The sequence below is a fragment of the Erythrolamprus reginae genome, chromosome 9, assembly GCF_031021105.1.
Source record: "Erythrolamprus reginae isolate rEryReg1 chromosome 9, rEryReg1.hap1, whole genome shotgun sequence".
Taxonomy (NCBI): domain Eukaryota; kingdom Metazoa; phylum Chordata; class Lepidosauria; order Squamata; family Dipsadidae; genus Erythrolamprus; species Erythrolamprus reginae.
The window spans coordinates 38,385,652-38,413,055 of record NC_091958.1 but is presented as its reverse complement, the minus strand read 5'-3'; the positions used below and the strand labels follow the sequence as shown (position 1 = coordinate 38,413,055).

Here is a 27,404-nt window from a genome sequence, read left to right as displayed (position 1 = left end):
CAGGAATGCTACCTTGTAAGATAGGTACCTGAAGGATGCTGAGCTTAGGGGTTCGTAGGGTGCCTGAGTATGGGAATGGAGAACCTGCGGTAAGTCCCAGAACGGATATCTGTGAACTCTGGAAGGTCTGAGGTTCGAAATACCTCTAAGAAATTCTTGAATTTCCGGAAAAGAGCGGAGTGGTTGTCTGCGAGGCCCTGCTAAGACCAAAGATAGGGTTGCCAGATGGCGACGGATGGTGCTGGATGAAAGGCCTTGCTGGAACCCTTTCATGAGGAAGGCTACTATCCTATGGATGGGATTACACAGGGGGGATATATCCTCCTGTGAGCACCACTGGTGGAATTTCGACCAGGTATGGTCATAAATCCTGTTGGTGGACACTTTTCTGGATTTTAGATTTATTTCTACAGTGTCTGGGTCATATCCTCGCAGGTCTAAGTCGCGCCAGATAATAGCCAAACGGTGAGGTGGAACCACTCCGGATCTGGATGGAGAGAGGCACCCTGCTGCAACATATTCTCCAAAACGGGGAGTCGCCAGGGGTCCTGGACGGACAGACGTTGTAGGTTCGCGAACCAGGGCCAGCGTGGCCAGTGAGGGGCTATCAAGATCACCTGGGCCTTCTCGAGGATGATCTTGTGGATCACATCTGGGAGAATTGGAATTGGAGAGAAGGCGTAAAGCTGCCCTTGAGGCAAAGGGATTCTGAGTGCGTTGGTTGCCTCCGCTCCTGGGGATGGGAACCTGGAGAAGAATCAAGGGACTTGAGCATTGGCCTCGGTCGCAAATAGGTCTAGCGATGGGTGACCGAACCTGAGGCAGATTTGCTGAAACAGAGCCGGATGAAGGCTCCACTCTCCTGGGTCTAGAGTCGACCGGGAGAGCCAATCCGCTTGTACATTGAGGACTCCTGATATGTGGTCGGCCTTTAACAACTGACGATGCCTCTCTGCCCAGAGACCCAACTTCAGGGCTTCTCTCATCAGGGCCTTGGACCTGGTGCCCCCTTGTCTGCAAATATGACTCTTTGTGGCTATATTGTCCATTAGAATCAGAATATGTTGATTGATGATGTGCAGTTTGAATTGTTTGAGGGCTAAGGACACTGCTCTCAATTCCAGCCAGTTGATAGGTCTGGAAGCCTACTCTGCTGACCACGTGCCTTGGGCTATCAGGCCCTGGGCATGGGCTCCCCAGCCCGATAAGCTGGCATCCGTGGTGATGGTGAATTGGTCTGGACACCTGAAGGGAGATCCCTTGTCCAGAGCGGGGGAGGTCCACCACGTAAGGGATCTTAAAACTGGATGGGACAGTGATGAGGCATGTTGAATTGCTGTTCCCCGATCTCTGGAACGGTAACAGAAGCCATTGGAGATCCCGGGCGTGAAGACGGGCCCATGGGATAATGCCAATGCAGGATGCCATCCTTCCCAGTAGAGAAGATAGGGTAACGATGGAAGTCCTTCTCTGAGATCATATTTGGGAAATGGGCTTCCCTACGGGTAATATTGGTGTATTAAACTGAGACATGGCAGGTTCTATCATAAAGAAGTTTCATTATGCTTCTTTCCATACTACACTGGCTAGTATGAATTACTCCAGGAAGAACTCCATGCAACTTCTAAATGGAGTTCAGTATTACAGGTAAACAAGAATGGAAGATCCGTTTACTCCATTAAAAAAAATAATCTACCTGTATTTAAATCAGGGTACAATTCAGGGCCAATCTGAATTGGATATTTGATGCCCAAAGCACAGACTTTACAAAGCCCTACACAATGCCTTCCCATTGTTTGAGTTTCTTGATGGTTGGTGAAGAGGTTTTATCTCAAACCTCAGTCTTTATCAATATTGTGATCTTTTTAGCTGTGATAAGAAAGTTAAATAGGTCAGAGTTTCAGTTCCTTTTATTTTTTCATCAATGAAGTTGTCGAAGAATTAAAACAATTTACCTAGTGAGGAAATGTGTGCCAACCACAACAGTGAGCAGACTATAGATGTGAGCAAGAATGTGTTGTTCAGTTACAATTCCAGCCATCTAGCAAAAAATGCAATACTGCAGTCTACACTTCTTCAAGCTTAAATTCATAAAAGTATTTTCTTTTTATCAGCCACACAATTATCTGCTTTTTTTGTAGACAGCATCAATAGCAGCCCAAAAGGTGCTTAAACATTTCTGTAGCTAAAGGCTTGCCTATGACCTCTGGGGTTTAAAATAAATTAAATAATGCCACCCCTACTCTGTAATGCAGTAAAAACTATTCCAGAAACATTCAGTCCTCCACACCCAACCTTCAAAATTATCCCAGTATCTATTTCAGTATCTAAAAAGCTCTTTTAGACATACAGATATGATTGGATACAGAGGGAATTGATTCTGAACCTAACCCATTTAGATTTGTTTGTTTGTTTCTTGCCTTTATTAATTTTACGAGTAATTCAAGGCAGCGAACAGATCCAACACACAACTTTCTCTTTCTATTTTCCCTACAAAAACAACCCTTAGAGAGAGTGGCTGGCCCAAAGTAGGGCAGCTGGATTACATGGTAAAGCAGGACTTGAGTTTAAATTTAAGGGTTTTGGGATTTATATGCTGCCCCTCTCCAAGGACTTGGGGTGGCTTACAACATATAAAAAAGACAATATATATCGAAATCCAGATAATTAAAATTCAGTTACAACTAAAAAGCTAAAGAAGCAATTAAAATACATTCATAACCATTCAGTCATTCACACTCTACATTCATCAGCTGGGGGGAGAATCTAATAACTCCAAGCTTGACAGCATAGGTGAGTCTTTAGACTCTTACAAAAGGTGAGGAGGGGGGCAGTACGAATCTCTTTGGGGAGCTGATTCCAGAGGGCGGGAGCCACCACAGTGAAGACTCTTCCCTTAGGTACCGCCAAACGACATTGTCTAGTTGACAAGACCTGGAGAAGGCCGACTCTGTGGGACCTAACCGGCCGCTGAGATTCATGCAGCAGAAGGCGGTCCTGTAAGTAATCTGGTTTGATGCCATTTAGGGCTTTATAGGTCATCACCAACACCATGTAAGCAATCCAGCATTGATGGGTCTCTAAACCAAACAATTCCAAAAGGGCCATGAATAAATAAACACATGAGCTGGCAACCTGGCTTGATTTTTATCTTGATAATGAGAATGAAACTAATAAAACTAATAAATTAATATTATGCACAACTTGCCACTGTTGCTCTTGTCAAAATATAAATGGAGCCAAGAACTCGGCATGCTCAATATGACTATCAGTAAAATTTCAGTGAGAGAAGAGACATTGGGAAATTCTTTCAATGCTTTTAATTCCTTTCATTCCATTCTACAAGTTTTGGGCATTGGGAGACAAGCTATGAGGCTTCCCAACCTTGTTGTCCATTGTCCACATTTTCCTAACTATTAGCTATATGAATCTATAACAATCCAAGGATTTGGGGCAAGTTGGAGCTCATCACCAAGTGACTCCACACCTTGACTGCCACTTCCAAACATTGTTTTGACATTCAAAGTAGTACAGGTCCAACTGGTTTTTCTTCTGCACTTTATATACACAGCATCATTTTCCTGGGATAATAACCTGAAAGTTATTTCAACTAAGCCATCTCGAGAACTCTTCAAAATAATTGTTAAATCTTTGTCCAATACCCTGAAAATATCACAACACTGCAGTACTGTTTTAATATCAAATAAAGTGCTACTTACTGTACATGATGTCATTTGAAAAGGAAAATTATTTATACCTACGGAGAGCACTCACCCAAGCAGGAAGGTGACCATCATCCCTATTTTTTCACATGAGCTGGCTTCCCCCCCCCCCCCATGTAACTTTTGCTTCTGGGTCAGATAATTAAAAAGCCCTATTGGATTGTTCCACATAATTTTTTAATTCAGAACTTTATTCTAGATGTCTGCAGATAATCCAACCCATACACCCTCCGAAAAATATGTTCTTCAATCTCAATGCGTTTATTTGAAGATTTCTAATATTTTTGTTTGGCTTCCTTGGCAGTTTTTTTCACTTAACCTTTGATAATACCTACTTTTGAAAGTTATCAGAGCTAGATTTCATGCTCCCCTGCACAGTTTCATGAGCTATTCTAGTTATCTAAACATGTCATTTATTTATAACACACATTTATCCAGTAGAGTGTATGGAACAATAAATGAAGAGAACTATTATTACCCTTCTAAATATTTCGCGGTATATTTTGGTGGATCAGTATAACGTGTCTTCTTACCAAAAAGATCTTTTAGACTTAGCATTTATGCTAGCATAAAGTGATTTTTAAATATTATTATTATTATTATTATTATTATTATTATTATTATTATTATTATTACTATTGTTGTTGCTGTTATATCATCATCATCATCATCATTATACTGCCCAACTCCCTAAGGACTCTGTTGCTGAAAACTGACATTCTTCTCAGGCTTTTAGATTACAATTTTGCTTCTCCCTCCAATATCAACATGAACCCATCCCACTAGGTTCCTGCTCCGTCCCTATATGCCCTTTCATGCAAGTCCTGTGTGACCCACAACAAATCCAATCCCCCTCCCTCAAATAACTGAAACCCTCTCCCACTATGCCACAATTAAGAGCCGCAGTTTCGTCTACCTGATGGTTTCATGTGGAAAAAAGACTTCCCCAAGACGGAAGATCCTAGCTCTCAACAACCTCCAAGCAACCAACCGGACTCCGGGACCTCACATTTCCTCCTGTCCCTGGTAGCAACAAGAGTCATAACTAGTCTCCACCCCAGCATTCACGATGCAGGCCATTTCCGGGTAGACTGCACCTGTCGCAAGTAATAATTTCTAACGATTAAATAACCCATTACTGGGAGCTTTCCATCTCCTGAAGGAATGCCCCACTTCTTCCCAGGAGGAGCTCTTTCATAGGAAGCATTTCCTCAGACACACATCGTCCCACCAGATCCGCCTTCTACATTCGCTCAGGGGAATAGTTATTTATTTATCTATGCCGCCCAATCCCGAAGGACTCGGGGCGGTTTACAATAATAATATTAATAGAAATACGATAGAGCAATAAAAAGAAGTCAAATATAATATAAACTATGTAAAACCGCGTTAAAAGAAACCCAATTAATATAAAGCAGTCATAATCCCATACATATATACCATTCATACAGTGTGGCCCTGTCAGTTGTTAGTTCATGCCCCCCCCCAAGCCTGGCGGCAAAGACAGGTCTTGGTGGCCTTACAGAAGGCGAGTAGGGTGGGAGTAGTACAGACAATTGGGGGGGGGGAGAGAGTTGGTTCCATAGAGCTGGGGCGGCCACGAAGAAGGCCCTCCCCTGTGGTCCCGCCAACCAGCATTGCTTTGTCTCCGGGACCTGGAGGAGGCCAACTCTGTGTGTTCTTATTGGTCTCTGGGAGGTATGTGGCAAGAGGCGGCCCCGTAAATAGTTACTTAATGGGCCATGCAAATTATAGTTAGTTGGCCATGAAAACGCATGGAGGGAACTTTTCTACACATACACACACACACACACACACACACACACCCTGTTTCTTCTGGCCAGTACCTCTCCCCCCACCCAAATAGTTCCCCAAAAGAAATGATTTTAACATGACATGCTCATGTCCTTATAACCAGATGGCAGTTGGCCCTACAAGATGCCAGTTGCCATACACAACTCTGATAACCCTGTTGGCTTTTGATCTTCCAAAGGCTACATAGATATAAGTACATAATTGGGCTAATCAAGTCCATGACATGAAAAATAATAGCTCTTCTGTTTCCTTTGCACTGAGTTAATGAGGAGAAGATAAAGCCAGAGAAAGAACACAATAATGATAAGGGTTTCCAGCTTTGTACCAAACAATGGTCATAATCAAAATATAAACGAAACCAACCATCTAAATAATTGTTGCCTATACCCAAACAAGAGCATCTTACTAATGAAAATACTCTAGCCACTTTCTGTTTTATCTAAGTGGAAAATTCAGAGACACCCATCCACCCTCTCCTCCTTAGTGGTTTCTCCTGAAAAGGAGGACAAGGTTTGCTAAGGTTTAGCAATGACACATTATGATGACACCCAACGAAACTTACTCGCAGCTACAATATGGTTGGGTTCATATCCTTGAAGGGTTATCAAATATCCTGAGCCTCAGGCTCTTCTGAAGCAATTTCAGGAGTCAATGGCTTCCATTTCAATGAATTTTAGTCATATGGCTAGTTACCTATGATATAATAAGCCAATCTTGAAACCTAGGAAAGAAGTCAGTTCATTTATTTAAAAAATATACCACCACAGATCAAACACACAGAACATTAAAAAAATGTTTTTATTAAAAACCTATTCACACCTGAACTAAACATACTTTATTTTGTGAAATGATGTTATAAGTTACTTTTAACATCAACTAATTTGCTAAAGTTGAGAAATAGCAGCAAACAACTGAAAATAGAAAAGATACCTTAAATCCTCAAGTGAGGGGCTCTTAACTATCAAAGAATTTATTATGGTTCGTCATACAGATGTTTAGACAGGATTTGGCATTTTTATCCACCAACTGAAATCTTCCCAAGATTTGGGATGGGCAAATGTTATTGTTTGATGGTGTTAAAAGATATCCTTGTAGGATGTAAGTTTTTCCAAGTCAAACTGCCTTTTGCAATTGACTGGTAGAGATTTTGTCCATGCTGATGGTGTCCAGATGTTTTGAGATTGTACCTATTACTATTGGGACGATCTTTGCTTTCTTTTGGCACAATCATTCTATTTATATATATATTGCTCTTTGTCTTTTCCACGGTTCTTCCTTGTCTTTTCTGATGTCTCCAGGTACCCTCACATTTGCTATTCAGACTTTTTTGTCTTTCTGATTCGCAATTACAGATGGTCAGTCAGATAGATGTTTTGATTGGATTTGGCATTTTTACCCACCTACAGTCTTTCCCAAGGAGCTGTGACAAGGCAGATGATTTTTGGACAGCATTAAAGAAACTGTCACAGGATTTAAACTGTTCCAAGAAAAACTGCCATTTGCAATTCAATTTCAATCCAATTTTATTACAGTCATAGACCAGATACCAAAACAAACAAAAACACTCAGCAAATATACAACCTAGAGATGCAAGATAAAATAGTAAACAGATAAAATCCATGATAAAATCCAGTTTGTCAATTACACATGGTCAATACTACTAAATTACAATACATAAGCCGTGAGGCCTATAATCAGTTTAATACTATTAGGGAAAGGAATAAACAAGGTTGCCATATTTGTTGTATAAATTAGCTATAGTGGATTGACTAATGGTGATTCTATCCATAATTATTGTTTGGGAGACAATAGCTTTTAGGGGAAATGAGGTTTAGTAGAAATAGGAAGGGAAAAAAATCTTAAATTAGGGGTGTCAAACTTAATTCATTGAAGGCCTCATCAGGATTGTGTTTGACCCTGGGGGGCCGTGCTGGGTGTGGCCAGCTCAACATCACTTGTATTGGGGGCGCATAGGGTGGCCCGAGTGCTCTGCTAATGAAAAAGGCTCTTGAGGTGTGTTTTCAGCTGCAATGGCCTCCTGCAACTCTCTGCCAGAGAAAACGGATTTTGGAAAAGCCACATACAGCCCTCTTGAGCTCCGTTTTCGCCAGCAGAGACATGGGCCAGTCTTTTGCTGTTTCCAAGGCAGTCCCACGGGCCAGATGTGCCCCCACCCGGGCATTAAGTTTGACACCCCTGCCTTACATTGATACTTTCAACAATCTCAATTAAATCTGCTGAGATGTGAAACAAACTAAAACCTATTGAGGTTTTACTTCGTGTTCAGAACCTGCCAAAAATAATTCAACAGGATAATTTATCGACCCACGTCAGATTTAAACACCTGGAAAATTAATAAATCACCGCCCCCCTTCACCACCAAGTACTGTACCTCATTCACCAATTAATAGGAACAAAACCAGGAATAAAATCCCAACCCTTTTCCAATATTTTCACATCAATAATCAACTCAGTTTTAGCCTGACAATGTGGCTTGTCAACAATACAACAGAATGCTTGGAGTGCATTGCATTCTGACTGGTCCATTTTCAAGGTGCAAATAGTCAGGAGTAATAGGCCATAATCAGAATCTGTGTCAGTCTTGGCAACTTTAAGACAACTGGACTTCAGCGCCTAGAATTCCCCAGCCAGCAATTTTGGAAGTCCGCAACTCTTAAGCTTGCCAAGGTTGGCCACCCCTGATCTACATGATGGAGGTGCATCTCTGATATGCTTACAAGATGTCATAGATAGATAGATAGATAGATAGATAGATAGATAGATAGATAGATAGATAGATAGATAGATAGATAGATAGATTTCAGTTAAATTAGTCTTGTGAATATTTTCATCTTAGAGAAACTACCATATTTTTAGTCCCTCGAAAAAATTGAGACCATTTCTCTCTGACATCTCTTTGATCTGTTCAAGCAATGCAAGAATACTACTTTTTTCACCTTATGCAATTTAGGTTGCTTTGCTCCTCTCACATCAGCAACAAATTTACCCTTTTATTTAAATACTTTTTTTTTTAACACAAATCCTGTCTCTGACCAACTCAAGAAAACAAATACAATGTCTAAAATTTTATTAGAAACCAGTCCATTGCTACAATTTATCCTTCAAGAATCAAAGTATAAGAAATAGAAATATATGTGATCAAACAAATAGCTGCACTGCACATAAGTGGATTTGTTTTCTAAACTGATATTTACTTGAAAGAGCAGGAATTAGGGACAAAATTGAAGCCATCGGGGATTTGACTTGTACCTTGATTAACATGAGTTAATCAAGGCACAAGTTAACATGAGTGTCAGCAGCAAAATGAAAAACACCCTTCCAGAAATGCTGGAATGGACCAATGTTTTAAAAAAATGTATTGGTCACATTCTTAGAACTCAAGAAAAATATCTACTGAGCCTTCAAGCAGTATCTGCTGGAAAATTATGTCAGCAATTTCATTTCTTATGCTGGTTAGAATGTCAGTACAAGAATGTCTATTTATATCTAATACAATCACAATCAGTACCCCTGTAACAAAGTCAGTCCAGAATAGTGGTGTTTTTGACAGTCTACTGCAGTTTTTCTCTTTAATCTCTATACAATAATTGCTTTCCTGCTTTGTACTTGCATTTTGCTACACATCCTTGTAATTTACTGTTTGCTCCAGGGGTGAAATGCTCCTCGTTCAGGCAGGCTGGTTGGTCATCGTAGAGCCGGTAGCGACTGCAGTGCGAGGCTTTCCCCACCTGCCTGGACGCTGAAGTTGGGTTCTTTTACCCTTTGCCTATGCGCAGAACTCTTTGTGCATGCGTAAAGGGTAAAAGAACCCAAATGGCGGCATCTAAGAGGGAGGGCGAGCCTTGCATTGCGATCGCTACAGGCTCTACAACGACCGGCCGGCCCACCCAAACCAGGAGCATTTCACCCTGATACTCATTGCTCCCAAAACCTGAAGCAAAAACTTTCATATGTGACTAGTAGCCCTTCCTTAATGAATAGAATGAAATAGAATAGAATTCTTTATTGGCCAAGTGTGATTGGACACACAAGGAATTTGTCTTTGGTGCAGATGCTCTCAGTATACATAAAATAAAAAGATTCATTTGTCAAAAATCATGAGGTACAACACTTAATGATTGTCACAGGGGGCAATGAAGAAACAATCAATATTAATAAAAATCTTAGGATACAAGCAATAAGTTACAGTCAGACATACTCATTACCGAACTCAATTGTGTCAACCCCTAACCCCCAACATTTCTCCCTTAGACTCTCCACGATTGAGCTCTCCAGGTTCCTAAGAGGTCAGTAAGGGGCGTACATAAGTGCACTGGTGTGCCTTTCGTCCCCTGTCCAATTGTCTTTCCTTTCTCTCACTTAGAGGAGAGGACATATGAAAGAAAGAAAATATATATTTTCTTTCTTTCATATGTCCTCTCCTCTAAGTTCACTTTACCCTTATATATATTACTACATGTCTATTTTTCTTCCTATGTATTTGTGTATTGGACAAATGAATAAAATAAATAAATAAATAAATAAATACATACATACATACATACATACATACATACATACATACATACATACATACATACAGTCCTAAGTGGGAGGAAATGGGTGATACGAATGATGAGAAAAAACTAATAGAAATCTAAGCGCATTGAGATTGTGACAGACCCTCCCCCAAAAGATGCTTACCATCCTGTTCCAGAATTCTGATGGAAATACCCCCTCACAATCACATGATCACATTTTGGAGATTGGGGAACTGTACCATTTTACAGCCAATTGCGGTGTTCCAGTCACCAGATCCTGATTTATGGTGGTTTTTTGCTGGTTTTCAGCCTTTGGGAACAGTTTGTCAAAAACACAACCACCACCAAATAAACAAACAAAAACCCGCACATAGCAATCCACTGACTTGCTTTAGGAGTGCAGTGTTCACTTTACGACTGCTTGCTATCGCTTAATGACCAACGCAAAAATAATAATCATAAAATCTGGTCAGTCATGAATGTTTCAACTCATGTTCCTCATGACTCAAATGGGATTTTCTGGCCTCCAATATGGTTGTGAGTACTGTAAACCTGTTTTTGGAGGGGGGGTGTTTGGGGGTGTCTTCCTTTATTCTTGAACTGCCCCCATGCCTTTTCCCATCTGTGGCTCAGCTCACAGCTTCCAGTGTCCCACCTATCTCCCCAATAATCCAAATCTGACAAAATTGAATCCTCCTATTTTCAAATCACATCATTTCACCTTTGACAATATTGCAAAATCTATCTTTCCTTCAGTCTAAAAAAAAAAAAGCTCTACAACCGGGTCATCTTTCAACTTATCTACTGTTAAAAAACAACAACACAAAAACCTCACTCTCTCTATCCAAAATTCTCTACCAAATGTATTCATCACCTGCCTACATGGCATCTATTTAAACTCCCTTCCTGTTTATCCTTCTTTCCTTTCACAATCCTCAATGGCCTTCTCCTTCTCCTGCCCCATTGCCTATCCAGTTTCTCCACTTGCAATTATGCAAACTTTTTCTACCTCCTCAATTCTCCCTTTTTCTCCTGCTATCCCATATTGCTGGAAGTGCCTCATCCGCTTAATTTTAAAATGCCTCCTCAAATCTAAATTTATTGTGGAGCCTCTGGCAAAAGCAAAACGAAATCGCCCTACAGCCCTTGATCTCTTAGTGTAATTAACCTAAAGTTTATATAACTCAAGTAACTCCATACTTTTCGCATTCTGCCTTTGCTTAAATCTGTTCCTTCCACTCTGAACCCTGAATCCCTTTCAACGAGCATGTATAGGTAATCCTTGACTTACAACAGTTTATTTAATGGCCACAGTTACAACAGCACTGAAAAAAGTGACTCGTGATCACATGGTCACACGATCAAAATTCGGACGCTCAGAAACTGACTCACATTTATGACAGTTGCGGTGATCACTGTTTGCAACCTTCTGACAAGAAAAGTTAATGGGAGGTCCGATTCAACGGCAATGATTCACTTGTCGTTTGAGCGCTATTGTGGTTGTAAGTCGAGGACTATCAATATCATTCTTTATAAAAATGTGGGGTGTGTGGTTGGCTTTAATTGACAGCAAGCTGAGTACAACAAGCACCCAAATGGTATGTGGCATAAACAAACTGTTATTTTCCCACCAGGAATCCAAATTAGGTCCCACAGAGTGGGCCCCCTCCGGGTTCCGTCAACTAAGCAATGTCGGTTGGCGGGCCCCAGGGGAAGAGCCTTCTCTGTGGCGGCCCCGACTCTCTGGAACCAACTCCCCCCAGAGATTAGGACTGCCCCTACTCTCCCTGCCTTCCGTAAACTCCTTAAAACCCACCTTTGTTGTCAGGCATGGGGGAACTGAAACACCTCCCCCGGGCATGTTCAATTTATACATGGTATGTTTGTGTGTGTGTTTGTTAGTAAATGGGGTTCTTTTTAAATCTTTTTAATTATTTTAAATCTATTTGGATTGTCATGATGTGCTGTGTCTTGTTGGGAGCCGCCCCGAGTCTGCGGAGAGGGGCGGCATACAAATCCAAATAATAAATAAATAATAAATAAATAAATTAGGGTTCCTTCAAAGAATAAGAAATGAAAATGGTCCAATATCATACATATAACTTATTCTGGCCATATCATGCAGGGGAATTCACTGGCGAAAACAATTATGCACAGGAGAGCAGTGAAAGGAAACCAGGCAATAAAGAACACAGTGGCTGGACACTATGAAAGCTGACCATAGAGAAAGATCGGAAGATGTGGAGAGACCTGGCCCAAAGAATCATCAAGAGACGGACACGACTGAATGGATATCTTCACCTTTCATCATCCTTGACTCAGCCTTTCATCCTTCCAAAGTGGGTAAAATGAAGACCTATACATGCTGACTCTGTAAACCGCTTGGAGGGCTGCACAGTACCATGGGGGTAGTATATATGTCTAAGTGTTATTGTTATTGCTACCATCATCATCATCATGCCACCGAAATTGTAATTATGCAGAATGAGAGCTGACAAAATATTTACTAAACAAGTTTAAACAATCATTTTTTACTATATGGACTATCAGAATTTTGTTCATTCCTTTTCTTATATGAAAGATTTGCAGCCCAAAAACATTTTTTTTAAAAAATGTAACCCAAAAACACAAACTCAACTTTCATATTCCCCAGTTCCATTAACTAGGGGTCAACCATCCTATTTATATTCATGCAATCATCTCATAAATAAACTCAACAACTCCAACATGTTTTTGGTTCATAAGGCAACTAAAGGGAAGGAATAAACAGCATGAAGACAGTGGATAAGCCAAAAGTTTTTTCAAAACATACAATTTATTGTTGCTTGGTTCAACAGAGACATGGGACACATTAACAAGCAATAATTCATCACCATGCATGAAATCCACTAGCTCAGGCAGCTTTGAAAGGGGATTAGGTAAATTCCTGGCAAATAGGTTTATCCATGGCTATTAGTCATTAAAGCTCTATACAGAAACCTCCATGGACAGTGGCAGTATACCACCGAATACTGGATTATTGCAAACAAAGAGTAAGGAATCCCTGCCACTCTCATTACACGTCCTAGACCTAGAGGCATCATCTGCTAGGAACAGATGAAGATGGATTTTGTTGGCAATGGGATAACAAATCAGAAAAGCCAGGGCAAAATCTAAAAATACTGTACTTTTCTATTATTATAGGTTCAGGGATGGTGAAATAACTAACTTTTTAAGTATTTATCTCCTCGAAATACATATACAGTGAACCCTCGATCATCGCGAGGGTTCCGTTCCAGGACCCCACGCGATGATCGATTTTTAGCGAAGTAGCGGTGCGGAAGTAAAAACACCATCTGCGCGTGCGCAGATGGTGTTTTTGCTTCCACTGCCGCCCGCCCTTCGCCCGCCCACCCCGTTGCTCGCGCCTGGGGTGCGCGCGCGGTGGGGACTCCCTAGATCCGCTTCCCAGCTGGGGAGCGAAGCTGGGATGTCCCCAAGCGTGCGCGCTTTCCCCAGCAACGCGCGCGCGGTGAGGACTCCCTAGATCCGCTTCCCAGCTGGGGAGCGAAGCTGGGATGTCCCCACGCGCGCGCGCTTTCCCCAGCAACGCGCGCGCGGTGGGGACTCCCTAGATCCGCTTCCCAGCTGGGGAGCGAAGCTGGGATGTCCCCACGCGCGCGCGCTTTCCCCAGCAACGCGCGCGCGGTGGGGACTCCCTAGATCCGCTTCCCAGCTGGGAAGCGAAGCTGGGATGTCCCCACGCGCGCGCGCTTTCCCCAGCAACGCGCGCGCGGTGGGGACTCCCTAGATCCGCTTCCCAGCTGGGGAGCGAAGCTGGGATGTCCCCACGCGCGCGCTTTCCCCAGCAACGCGCGCGCGGTGGGGACTCCCTAGATCCGCTTCCCAGCTGGGAAGCGGAGCTAGGCTGCCCCAAGCTCGCGCTCCAGCCCACCGCCGCTGGGGTCTTACCGGGGCAAGAGGGGGAAGACCCAGGGAAGCCTCTGCCCGGCGGGGAAACTCCACCATCTACGCATGCGTGGAAGGGCACGCATGCGCAGATGGTGGAGTTTACTTCCGGGTTGAAAACTAGCGAAATAGCCCTTTCGCGATCCTTGAGGACGCGAAACTCGAGGGTTCACTGTACTTCTAAGAAAGTGTTACTTTATAGTCAGCAAACTGCTTATGGTGATTAAACAAAAAATGTGAACAGCTAAGAGTTTAAAATACAGCTTTTAATTCATCTGAAACAAAACATATAAACACAGAAAAGACTTTAATGTACCTCATAATATTTTTGTTATTATGTTTTAACTGGACAACATAAAAAGTGAGAGGAGTTTGGACAGAGAGACTCATAAGCTTAACTGGGGGTAAAAAAGCTGAGACAACTATACCTAAATTCATTTCATTTTACAAGTAGTACTCAATTCTTTAAATATTGAAATAAAAACTAGGACATCAAGCAGAGTGATGCTTAAATTCTACAGAAATGGGAATAAAATAAGAATGACCCACTGAGGTTCAAGAAAGTCTTCAAATGAGGAAACAAGATTAACCAATAAAGTTCATGCCCCAATGACATGTAGGTCAGGACACATTTTATTCCACAACTTGTGCTTCTTCCCCAGTTGCCACAAAGTAACATCCTAGCATTTGCAAAAGTCTTAATGCTGCATGTCTGAACTGTATCATTTTGGACAGCATGACTGACCACTTCCTCATCCATCCCATTTCTTCTCATGTGGAGCTAAGTTCCTATGCGTAAAAAATTAAGCGTACTTTACACACAGCATCCAAAGCAACCCAAGCACTCATTATTATTTTAAGGCCAGGAAAATTCCCCACATACTTTTTAAAAAGGAAAATATGCTTCTGGTTTCCTGATTCCTAAAGCACAGTAACCTTGTCCCTGGGCTATAATGAACTGGACGTTTAAGATTTCCCCACTGTTGGGCGAAAAACCTCCTCGCAGTGAGAACCATCAAAAGCTGTGGGTGCTCCATCACTGGCGGCTTTCAAGAAGAGCCTGGACTGCCTATTTGTCCAGATGGGCATAGGTTTGAGCAGGGGGGGCTGGACTAGAAGATATAGAAACATAGAAGATTGATGGCAAAAAAAGACCTCGTGGTCCATCTAGTGTGCCCTTATACTATTTCCTGTATTTTATCTTAGGATGGATCTATGTTTATCCCAGGCATGCTTAAATTCAGTTCCTGTGGATTTACCAACCACGTCTGCTGGAAGTTTGTTCCAAGGATCTACTCCTCTTTCGATGAAATATTTTCTCATGTTGCTTCTGATCTTTCCCCCACTAACCTCAGATTGTGCCCCCTTGTTCTTGTGTTCATTTTCCTATTAAAAACACTTCCCTCCTGAACCTTGTTGAACCTTTTAACATATTTAAATGTTTCGATCATGTCCCCCCTTTCCCTTCTGTCCTCCAGGCTATACAGGTGAACCCCACCCGGCAAAGGCTGGGAAGGGGGTCGAGGGAAGGACCCCCCTCCTCCTCCTGCCAGGCAGTGGTAACCCTTTAACATATTTAAATGATTCAATCCAGTCCCCTTTCCCTTCTGTCCTTCAGACTATATAGTCTGATTTCATGAAGTCTTTCCTGATCAGTTTTATGCTTGAGACATCCATCATTTTTGTAGCCCATCTTTGGATCCGTTCAATTTGATCCATATCTTTTTGTAGGTGAGGCCTCCAGAATTGAGCACAGTATTATTCCAAATGAGGTCTCACCAGCACTCTATACAGCAGGATCGCAATCTCCCTCCTTCAAGGTCCCTTCTGGCTCCATTCTAATCAATTAAAAGAGGAAAGCAGCCCCCCAAAAACTTCGGGGCCCGGGGGGGGGGGGATCTGCTCTGGGAGGTCAGGAGGAGGAAGAGGAGGAGCATCTTTTTTGGGGGGGAGAAGGCTTCCTTTCCCCCCCCCCCTTCAACCCAGCCAGCATGACTGAGCAGGGACAGGGGCCTGCCTTATCCGGGCGAGCCTTGCTTGCTTGCTTCCCCGCCCGGAAAGCCGGGGCGCCCTCTTGTAAATATCCCCTCGGTGGCGGTGGTGCAGCCGCCGTGCCCCAATTAAAAATGGCGAGCATCTCGCGTGGCTGGCTGCGTGCGAGCTACAATGGGAAAGGGGGGCCGGAGGGAGATCGGGAAAACAACCCCCCCCCCCCAGCAAAAAAAGAAAAAGGCCGAGAGGGCCGTCCGAGCGCCGCGCATTCCTGCAAGGGGGGGGGCAGCCTCTCCGCCATCACCCCCCTTGATAGGAAGCGATCCGCCCCCCATCACACACCCCATCCAGCCCACCCCCGCCCGCCAAGCCTCCGCCTTCCTCCCCCCCCCCAGCGCTGCCAAACTTTTAAACTTCGGCCTCGCGCGAGACGGCAGGCGCCTCCCCCGGAAAGGGGGGCGCTCGGGAAAAAGGGCTTCCCAGATGCCGCCCGCCCGACCGCAAACGGGCTGGTGCTGCGGCTGCTTTGCCCGGGGACCCTTCCCCACCTCCGCCGCGCGTGGGCCGGGCAGGGGCTTTTGGCGCAGCGGGAGGAAGGAGCAGCCCGGGGCCCTGGCTTTGCGGAGGGGCTGCCGCTCTTGCCCTTCTTCCATTCAGAGGGGGTCAGGACAATCGGGTAAAAAAAAGTGGGGAGGGGGGGAATAGAAACATAGAAGATTGACGGCAGAAAAAGACCTCCTGGTCCATCTTGTCTGCCCTTGTACTGTTTCCTGTATTTTATCTTAGGATGGATCTATGTTTATTCCAGGCAGGTTTAAATTCAGTTCCTGTGGATTGACCAGCAACGTCTGCTGGAAATTTGTTCCAAGCATCTACTGCTCTTTCAGTCAAATAATATTTTCTCACGTTGCTTCTGATCTTTCCCCCAACTAACCTCAGATTGTGGCCCCTTGTTTTTGTGTTCACTTTCCTATTAAAAACACTTCCCTCCTGAACCTTATTTAATCCTTTCACATATTTAAATGTTTTGATCATGCCCCCCTTTCCCTTCTTTCCTCCAGAGTATACAGGCGAATCCCACCCGGCAAAGGCTGGGAAGGGGCTCCAGGGAAGGACCCTCCCCCTCCTCCTACTGCCTGGCGGTGGGAAGCCTCCCCATCCCCGGGGTGATGAAGCCCCCAGCGGTGCGGCCGGGCGATGCTGGAGCGGCTCCAGATTAGGGCGATCAAGGGGAAATAAAGCAGCGGTGGGGGGGAGGCACTAGGAGTAGCGCCAGGGATGCGGGGTGCAAAAGGGAGGGATGCGCCCCGCTTCACCTGCGCAGGTGGAGGCGCGCGGGGCCCGGCCGGCAGCACGAGTCCGATTCGGGGCTGGGGGTGTAATTGAGGGAGGGAGGGTTGCGGGGGGGGGGCTTTGCCTACCTTCCATCTCCATGTCCTCCGGTTCGCTCAGCTGCTGCTCGCCCGGCTTCGGTGGCGGCGGCGGGGGGGGCTGCTGCTGCGGGGGCGGCGGCGGGTGGTGGTGGTGGTTCATGGCGGGCGCCGGGGGGCCCTCGGGCGGCGCGGGGTCGGCGGCGACGGGCGGGGCGGGGGCTTCCTCGCGGCCTTCCTCGGCGGGCAGCGGCGGCGGCAAGGAGACGCGCACGTATTTGCTGGCGATGCGCCCAATGGCGGCGGGCGAGGCCGAGGCCCACCCGGCGAGGGCTGCCGGCTCCGGGCGGGAGAGCGGCCCCTCTGCGCGCCCGCCTGGCTCGGCCGCGGCTCCTCCGCCTCCTCCTCGCGCTCTCTCAAAATGGCCGACGCCGAGTGTCACATCCGCATGGGCGCCCCGGCCGAGCCGGGCCGGGCCGGGTTCGCGCCAACGCCGCCACCACCAGTCGAGGAGGCCCGACGGCCCTCGGGCCCCGGGCCTCCGCCGAGTCGCGGGACTCGCTCGGCCCCGGCCTTGCCCGCCTGCCTCTCGGCCGGCCGGGTCGCTTGGGCGGCTGGAGCGGAGAAGGCGCGGAGGGAGCAGCCAGGAAAGAAGAAGCAGCAGCAGCAGCAGCGCCGCGGCCGCCCCGGGAACAGCAACCGCCGCCGCCGCCGTGGAAGAGGAGGAGCAGCCGAGGGGGAGGGCCGTGCGCGACCCCGTGAAGGGGAGGCAGGGGCGAGGCGGGCTGGTACTCCCCCCCTTGCGTGCGCCCGGCCTTATCCCCGACCTGCGCAAGGGTCTCCCCCACAACCCTCAGACTCTGATGTGTGTGTGGAGGGGAGATGTTGAGGGGGATTTGCGGCCTTCACTCAGGAGGGCCTACAAGGGCGAGGAGAGTTGTCCCTGGAACCCCCCCCCTTTCCCTCAGTTTCTCACGGAGGGAAGAATGACTGGGCTGGGCTGCCCCTCCAACCCCAGTAAGTGCGACCCCCGCAGATGGGCAAGGCAGGACGGTGTTGGGTTTGGTGGGAAGAGAGGAGCTCAAGGGATGGTGGGTGAGTGGGGACCCTGTTTCTCTCATTCCCCTCTTTCTCCTGAAACCACACTTGGAATACTGTACTCTGTCCAGTTCTGGAGATGGATTTAGGGGTGGTGATTTCTAACAGTCTCAAAATGGGTGGACAGTGTGGTCAGGCGGTAGGAAAAGTGATTAGAATGCTTGGCTGCATAGCTGGAGGTAGAACAAGCAGGAAGAGGGAGATTGTGATCCCACTGTATAGAGCGCTGGTGAGACCCCATTTGGAATACTGTGGCCAGTTCTGGAGACCTCATCTACAAAAAGATATTGATAAAATTGAACGAGTCCAAAGATGGGCTACAAGAATGGCTGAAGGTCTTCAGCAAGACTTCATGAATATATATATAGACTAAGAAAAAAGACTATATAGTCTGGAGGACAGAAGGGAAAGGGGGGACATGATCAAAACATTTAAATATGTTAAAAGGGTTAAATAAGGTTCAGGAGGGAAGCGTTTTTAATAGGAAAGTGAACACAAGAACAAGGGGGCACAATCTGAGGTGAGTTGGAAAGATCAGAAGCAACGTGAGAAAATATTTGACTGAAAGAGCAGTAGATGCTTGGAACAGATTTCCAGCAGACGTGGTTGGTAAATCCACAGTCACTGAATTTAAACATGCTTGGGATAAACATATATCCATCCTAAGATAAAATACTGGAAATAGTGTAAGGGCAGACTAGATGGCCCATAAGGTCTTTTTCTGCTGTCAATCTTCTATGTTTCTCCTGCCCTCTTCCGAAGGTTCTTGGTCTAGTTGGGCATAGTTTAGGAAGTCCCCAATTTAACAATTGATGATTGAGCCCCAAATTTGTGTGGCTGAGTGAGACATTTCTTAAGCGAGCTTGCCTCATTTTACAACCTTGCTTGGCACAGTTCTTAAGTGAATCACTGCGCTTGTTAAATTAGTAACATGATTATTAAATTAATCTGACTTCCTGATTAATTGATTGATTGATTGATTATGCTTGTATGCTGCCCAACTCCCAAAGGATTCGGGGGCCTGGGAGGCTTCCAAAAAATAAAAAAGATACATAAAATACATAAAAGTAGCATAAAAATATTAATAAAAGCCCCATCCAAACATACATCTTCTCACTCATGCCTAGCCAAGTCTAGGTCCCATTCGCTCAACAGTTCCAGGCCTGCCGGAAGAATCGTCGACTTTGCTTGGTCACAACGGGATAATTTGACCCCACAACACTGCAGGCGTCATAAGTACATGCAAATTGCCAAGTATCTGAATTTTGATCAGGTGACCATGAAGTCGCCATGGTTGCAAGTGTGAAAAACGGTCAGAAGTCACTTTTTCAGTGCTTTTGTAACTTCAAACCATCACTAAACGAACTGTTGCAAGTCATGGGCTACCAGTATTACTATTACAGGTTTATTCTGGGCCTCTTTCTTGCAGGTTTTTTGGGTGGTGTGAGAACTCCCCCACTAATTTATGTAATGCAAGACACGGTACCAATATAAAATAAACTGCTGGGTTACAAAGAGAAAACAAATTAATTTTTCTGTCAAGTCATCCTGGCACAAGTTTAAACACCTTTCTACCCCACCAATTACTCTACAATTGTTTTCTCACCCAAATCCAGTTCAAAAGCTGTTACTGCCTTGCATGTGTGTGTACGCAAATACAGTACACACAGACTGTTCGCAACACAGCCATAAAGCTCGCTTAATCTGGAAATGTGTTACCATATATTTTGGAGAATTTAACCAGTGAGATTGAGAAATACATCTCCTGAGCATTGTTTTTCAACCTTGGCAACCACCGTATAAGATGTTGGACTTCAACTCCCAGAATTCTCCAGCCAACTTTGTTTAGGCCAAAGGAACAAAAAAAAGTGATATTTTCAAAAAAGCAAGAATGGGCTCTCAGAATTGGCCCGCAAAAATCTGTACTACTGTTAGTTATTCCAAAACTTTAATCACTGGCGTTTAATGATCAGCTGGAATGTTTTTAGCTCAAATCTGGTACCCCTTTTTCTATTACTTGAATACAAGAAACAATGAGAAAGAAAACTAGCGCACAGGGTTACAAAGAAAGAAAAACTATTACATTTTAAAAAAAAAACGACATGGATACAGTACATATCTAAACATTCTAGATAAGGGCTTCAGTGAATAATAACCAAATTTCACTATAATCAGCCATCACTAATCTACATTGACAAATGATTTATCGGTACATTGCTGAACTCTGCAAACAATTGAGTAAGCAAATATAAGAAAACAAACCTTTCCAGCCTCCGCAGCCATGTAGATTTAAGCATTGACTTATCCACCCCTTTAGCATCTATAGTAGTTAAGGATTTTTTGCACCTCTTATGTAATTGGGAATGTGGAACTGGGAATTTGGATTTATTGTTCACTGCTACGGATATACCTATTCTAAGAATACCGTATGGCAAATTTTTCATTTGCCTTTATAATAATTACTCAGCAGAAAACAATTACCTGCTTATAAAGATAGAGTTTGTATTTTTTTTTTAAGCAGTGATCATCAAGAATTTCTTCATGCTTTTTCTTAGATGCTGTGTTTGGCACCACTTATATTGTGGAGATGCATTAAAGCAGCACTTTGCTGGGCTTTTCCATGGGAATGAGGCAGGGATCCAGGAGAGGAGTTGTGGGGGGGGGGGAAGAGACAAGAAAATATGTAATTGGGGAAATGCAAGAAGATAAGCAATTTAAGGATGCTGATAAGGATTAAATGGGGGAGGGAGGAGAGAACAAAACAGGTTTGCGTAGATCGGGTGGATTTGTACAACATGCTGTGCTAAAATTATTATTTTTATTTCACCTTTTATTTATTTGCAGAAAGACAAACAAATCTGGCAGTGAACATATCTAATACAGTGGTACCTCTACTTAAAAACTTAATTTGTTCCGTGACCAGCTTATAGAAAAGTTTGTAAGAAGCAGCAACTTTTCCCATAGGAATCAATATAAAAGCAAATAATGTGTGTGATTGGGGAAACCACAGGGAGGGTGGAGGCCCTGTTTCCTCCCAGGAGATTCCTAGAGAGGCCCCACAGAGGCTTCTTCCTGCCTTTTCCGGCTCTGTTTTGTCCCAGGAGATTCCTGGAGAGGCCCCACGGAGGCTTCTCCCTGCCTTTTCTGGCCGTTTCCTCCCAGGAGATTCCTATAGAAGCCCCACGGAGGCTTCTCCCCACCTTTTCCAGTCCTGTTTGCTCCCAGGAGATTCCTAGGGAGGCCCCACAGAGACTTCTCCCCTCCTTTTCTGGCCCTGTTTCCTCCCAGGAGATTCCTAGAGAGGCCCCACAGAGGCTTCTCCCCACCTTTTCCGATTACAGTTTCGGAGGTTTGGGTTTGTAAGTGGAAAATGGTTCTTGAGAAGAGCCAAAAAAATCTTGAACACACAGTTCTTATCTAGAAAAGTTCATAGAAACATAGAAGACTGACGGCAGAAAAAGACCCCATGGTCCATCTAGTCTGCCCTTTTACTATTTCCTGTATTTTATCTTACAATGGATATATGTTTATCCCAGGCATGTTTAAATTCGGTTACTGTGGATTTACCAACCACGTCTGCTGGAAGTTTGTTCCAAGGATCTACTACTCTTTCAGTAAAATAATACTTTCTCATGTTGCCTTTGATCTTTCCCCCAACTAACTTCAGATTGTGTCCCCTTGTTCTTGTGTTCACTTTCCTGTTAAAAACACTTCCCTCCTGAACCCTATTTAACCCTTTAACATATTTAAATGTTTCGATCATGTCCCCCCTTTTCCTTCTGTCTTCCAGACTATACAGATTGAGTTCATTAAGTCTTTCCTGATACGTTTTATACTTCAGACCTTCCACCATTCTTGTAGCCCGTCTTTGGACCCGTTCAATTTTGTCAATATCTTTTTGTAGGTGAGGTCTCCAGAACTGAACACAGTACTCCAAATGTGGTCTCACCAGCGCTCTATATAAGGGGATCACAATCTCCCTCTTCCTGCTTGTTATACCTCCAGCTATGCAGCCAAGCATCCTACTTGCCTTTCCTACTGCCCGACCACACTGCTCACCCATTTTGAGACTGTCAGAAATCACTACCCCTAAATCCTTCTCTTCTGAAGTTTTTGCTAACACAGAACTGCCAATGCAATACTCAGATTTAGGATTCCTTTTCCCCAAGTGCATTATTTTACATTTGGAAACATTAAACTGCAGTTTCCATTGCTTTGACCATTTATCTAGTAACGCTAAATCATTTACCATATTACAGACCCCTCCAGGAATATCAACCCTATTGCACACTTTAGAGTCATCGGCAAATAGGCAAACCTTCCCTACCAAACCTTCCCCTGTGTCACTCACAAACATATTAAAAAGAATAGGACCCAGAACAGACCCTTGTGGCACACCGCTTGTAACCTGTCTCTGCTCAGAATACTCGCCATTAACAATAACTCTCTGATGTCTATGCTTCAGCCAGCTTGAAATCCACTGAACTATCCAGGGATTAAGTCCAATCTTCACTAATTTATCTATCAGCTCTTTATGTGGAACCGTATCAAAGGCTTTGCTGAAGTCCAGATAGGCAATATCCACGGCACCACCTTGATCCAACACCTTTGTGACATAGTCAAAGAACTCTATGAGATTAGTCTGACACGATTTGCCTTCAGTAAAGCCATGCTGATTTGGGTCCAATAAGTTATTGTTTTTTAGATGCTGATTTATCCTCTTTTTGAGTAGAGTCTCCATCATTTTAACTACAACTGATGTCAAGCTAACTGGCCTGTAGTTTCCAGCTTCTTCTCTACTGCCCTTCTTGTGGATAGGCACAACACTGGCCATTCTCCAATCCTCAGGAACATCTCCTGTTAACAGGGATTGGTTAAACAAATCAGTCAGGGGGGTAGCAATGACAGATCTGAGTTCTTTAAGAACTCTGGGATGGATGCCATCTGGACCCATTGCCTTATTTATCTTTAATCTTTCAAGTTCTTCTAAGACATCGGCTTCTAAGATCACTGGAGCTGAATCCGTACAGCTGGAAGCAATGCTATATCCCTCTATAGTATTATTTTGTAAGGTGTCCTTTGAGAAAACTGAACAGAAGTAGCTATTGAAATGGTCAGCGATCTCCTTATTCCCATTAATGCATGTATTATTCCCGGTACTAAGCTTTGTGATGCTGCAGTTTTTCTTCTTCCTATCACTAATATATCTGAAGAAGGTTTTATCCCCCTTCTTTACAGATTTTGCTATTTCTTCCTCTTTTGAGGCTTTAGCAGCATATATTATCTGTTTCGCCTCCTTCTGTCTCATTTTATACACCTCTCTATCAGCTATACTTCCAGACTCTTTATACCTCCTATAGGCAGCCTTTTTTTCATTGACTATAGCCCTTACATCATTGCTAAACCATAGCGGTTTCTTCTTCCTTTTACCTTTAGTTACTTGCTTTACATAAAGTTTTGTGGCTTTTAAGATGGCCTTTTTTAATACAGTCCACTGGGTGCTCGCTCCTGCCATTTTATCCCTCCCCTTTAATTCATTATTTAAATATTCCCCCATTGCATTAAAATTTGTTTTTCTGAAATCCAATACTTTGGTTGCAGTATAGGATTGCTCACAATCAGTTTTTACATCAAACCACAAACATAGATGGTCGCTGCAACCTAAATTTTCTCCCACCTTGACCTCTGAAACCCGATTCCCATTTGTAAAAACTAAATCTAGAATATTCTCCCCTCTAGTTGGTGTCTTAACTAGCTGTGCCATAGCTGCTCCTGTAAAGGCCTCTACTATATTCTTACTTTTGCATGTAAGGGCACTGGGGATATTCCAGTCAACATCAGGCATGTTGAAATCACCCATAACCACAATATCTCCCTTTACTGCCAGAAAAGTTCGTAAGTAGAGGCATTGGTAGGTAGAGGTACCACTGTATCCTTTCTCATATTTTCCCAACAACCCTAAGTGTGTTAGGCTGAGAGAGATGGGCTTGTCCAAAATCTGCCAGCTGTCATTCATGCCTAAAGCAGAACTAGAACTCCTTGTCGCCTAGTGATTGGCCCAAAGTCAGCAAGCCAAATCACCATGACAGTTTTCAGGCCTGAACAAGTAATCAAGATAATTTGTTTACTGGATAGCATAGTCATTTATTGGTCATTTCAATAAATCAAGCTGGTGCCTTACAGGGAGTCCTCAAATTATGGCCACGACTGAGCCCAATATGTCTGTTGACAAGTGAGTTTTAATCCATTTTGCAACTTTTCTTGCCGCAATTATTAAGTGAATCACTACAGTTAAGTTGGTGACACAATTGTTTAAGTGAATCTGCCCTCCATGTTGACTTTGCTTGTCAGAAGGTTGCAAAAGATGATCAAGTGATCCCGGGACAGCCTCTGAATTTTGATCATGTGACCATAGGGATGCTGCAATCATTGTAACAGGCAGGGTTTCCTACTTACTGCCGCTATTGGTGAGATGCGTGCGCAGCTCTGGGTGACTGGCAGGCAAATGTGCGCATCCCAGTGAGAATTTGCTTCTGCTCATGCACAGGAAGCAACATCTCGGTGAGAGAATGCACACGAGAGATTTCAGCTATTTTTTTGCTTCCGCTCATGCGTGTGTGTCCTCTCATGAGATTTTGCATGCGCTGAAAAAAATTGCCGAAATCTCACTCACACGTGTGGCCTCTCGCGAGACTTTTCTTCCTGCGCATGGGCAGAACCAAAATCTCGCTGGGACATGCGTGCCCACCTGCCAGTTACCTGGAGCTGCACGCACATTGTCTCTTTTACTACCGGTGCACAGTGTGGCCCATAATGATAATGAACCCAATATAGTGGTATCTCTACTTATGAACTTAATTCATTCCGTGACCAGGTTGAAAAGTTTGTAAGTAGAAGCAATTTTCCCCATAGGAATCAATGTAAAAGCAAATAATGTGTGCAAACCCATAAGGAAAGAGAGCTTGGAATTTGGGTGGAAGGAGGAGGAGGAAGAAGAGGAGGAGGACAGTCGCTGCCAAAGGAAGAAGGGGAGGGGAATAAAAAAAATCCAAAACTTTAAGGCTTTAAAAAAAAGGGACTCTGAGGTGGCGAGGAGGAGCATGTGCTTCCCATACACACAGCGCAAGGCTGCCTCCCATACACTGTGCCAGAGAGAGAAACCCAGGGGTAATGGCAGGAACTGGCCGGGCCTTTGTGCCACTCTCAAATTTCCTGGAAATTTTTTCCGGGCTCAGGTTCTTAAATAGAAAATGGTTCTTAAGAAGAGGCAAAAAAAAAATCTTGAACACCCGGTTCTTATCTAGAAAAGTTCTTAAGTAGAGGCGGTCTTAGGTAGAGGTACCACTGTACTGGGTTGTAAGCCTGAAAAATGCTTATGTCACTAAATGTATGGCTGTAAGTTGAGGACTTAATAAAACAAAACAATTTAATAAAACAAAATAACACAATTTTATATGCACTATATCTATGGAGTGTGTTAGCTCTGACTGATTAACTTGATCATCTCGCAATAATAAGATGGTTATGCTGAAATTTTAGACAAAGGTAAATCCAGTTAAAGTGAATCCATCGAAAAGCCAGTGCTAAATTCATTCATCGGAGGGTAGAGCTAATATAACCCTAGTCTGCATTAATAGAAGGATAGAATCAAGATCACATGAAGTATTACCACCAGTTTATAAAACCTTAGTAGGACCACATTTGGAATACACCATCCAGTTTTGATTACCACGATATAAATACGTTGAGATTCAAAAAAAAAAGTGCAGAGAGGAGCAACTAGATTGATTTAACACCTGGAGACTAAAACATGAAGAATGGTTACAGGATTTGGGTATGTCCAGTCTAAGGGAGAAAAAGGACTAGGGATGATAAGATGGCAGTCTTCCAATATTTGAGGTGCTGCCCAGGGGCGGATTCCCATTCCCGCCACTACCTGTTGTGAGTGCTCCTCGTCCAACTCTGGTCATGATAGATTCTGAGGAGGATGAGTTGGGCCCATTTTGGTACCCTGGGTCAGTGATATTGCCAGCTGATGCAGAGAGTGAGAATGAGAGAGAAATAGACCTGGATGGACCTGAAGGACCAGCAGAGGTGGCAGATATGCCAGTGATGGTAGAGTCTGATTTAGAGGAAGAGGAGGATCAGGAGCCTTTGTTAGATGCCCACTTTAGAAGACTAAGAAAAAGACAAGAATACTTGTATGGGGAAAGGAAGTAGTCTGTAGTTTGTAATTCTAGGGAATTGTTGACTAATCCCTATAGGTATTTAAGGGTGGCGTATGGGTAATTTGGAATTTCAACATTTTGCAATGGAGTCCAATGATGTTTGAGGTTTTAGTCAGGCTACGCTAGCCACTTGTTGTTTTCCTGCTAAAATCCTTGGAGTAAAAATGCCCTGTCTGCAGAGATGTTGGGAAGCTGTAATAGTAAGTCTGTGAAATTGGAGATTCCTTATCTCTTGAAGGAATGCTCAAGTACCTTTGATCTTAGGCAATAGGCTAGCCGAGGAACTATTATCTCTTAATTACCCTCACTGAGAAATTGCCAAGATGAAATCACATGCATGACTTTGGCTTGTATAAATGAGAATTTCTATATAAAAAGACTGATTTGAAATACCAGCACGTGGATTCCTCCTTTTTTTTCAAGCTGCACAGGCCTGGGATAGAACACTACCAGTGCGCTGCACAAGCAGCTTCATTTCTATGTGCGCACATGATTGCCTATGAGCTAGCATGATTGGCTCAGGAATTCTGGGAGTTGAAGTCCACAAGTCATAGAAGAGCCAACTTTGCTTAGCCCTGGTCTAGAGCAATGTTTTTCAACCTGGACAACTTTAAGATGTGTGGACCTCAATTCCCAGAATTCCCCAGCCAGCCATGTTAGGCCATGCTGACTGGGGAATTCTGGGAGTTG

General features: G+C 44.0%; 1 protein-coding gene across 2 annotated transcripts in view; it reads right to left on the bottom strand.

The window, feature by feature from the left end:
• USP7 (ubiquitin specific peptidase 7) overlaps positions 1 to 18,014 on the bottom strand; it is a 143,159-nt gene extending 125,145 nt beyond the window's left edge. Inside the window, exon 1 of one of the 2 annotated variants that reach the window (XM_070760878.1) lies at positions 17,440 to 18,014. In XM_070760878.1, coding sequence (XP_070616979.1) covers positions 17,440 to 17,551 — 112 coding nt within the window. In that variant the 5' untranslated portion in view covers positions 17,552 to 18,014. The remainder of the gene's footprint in view (positions 1 to 17,439) is intronic. The other variant, XM_070760876.1, reaches the window with a different exon arrangement.
• Positions 18,015 to 27,404: the final 9,390 nt, after the last annotated feature.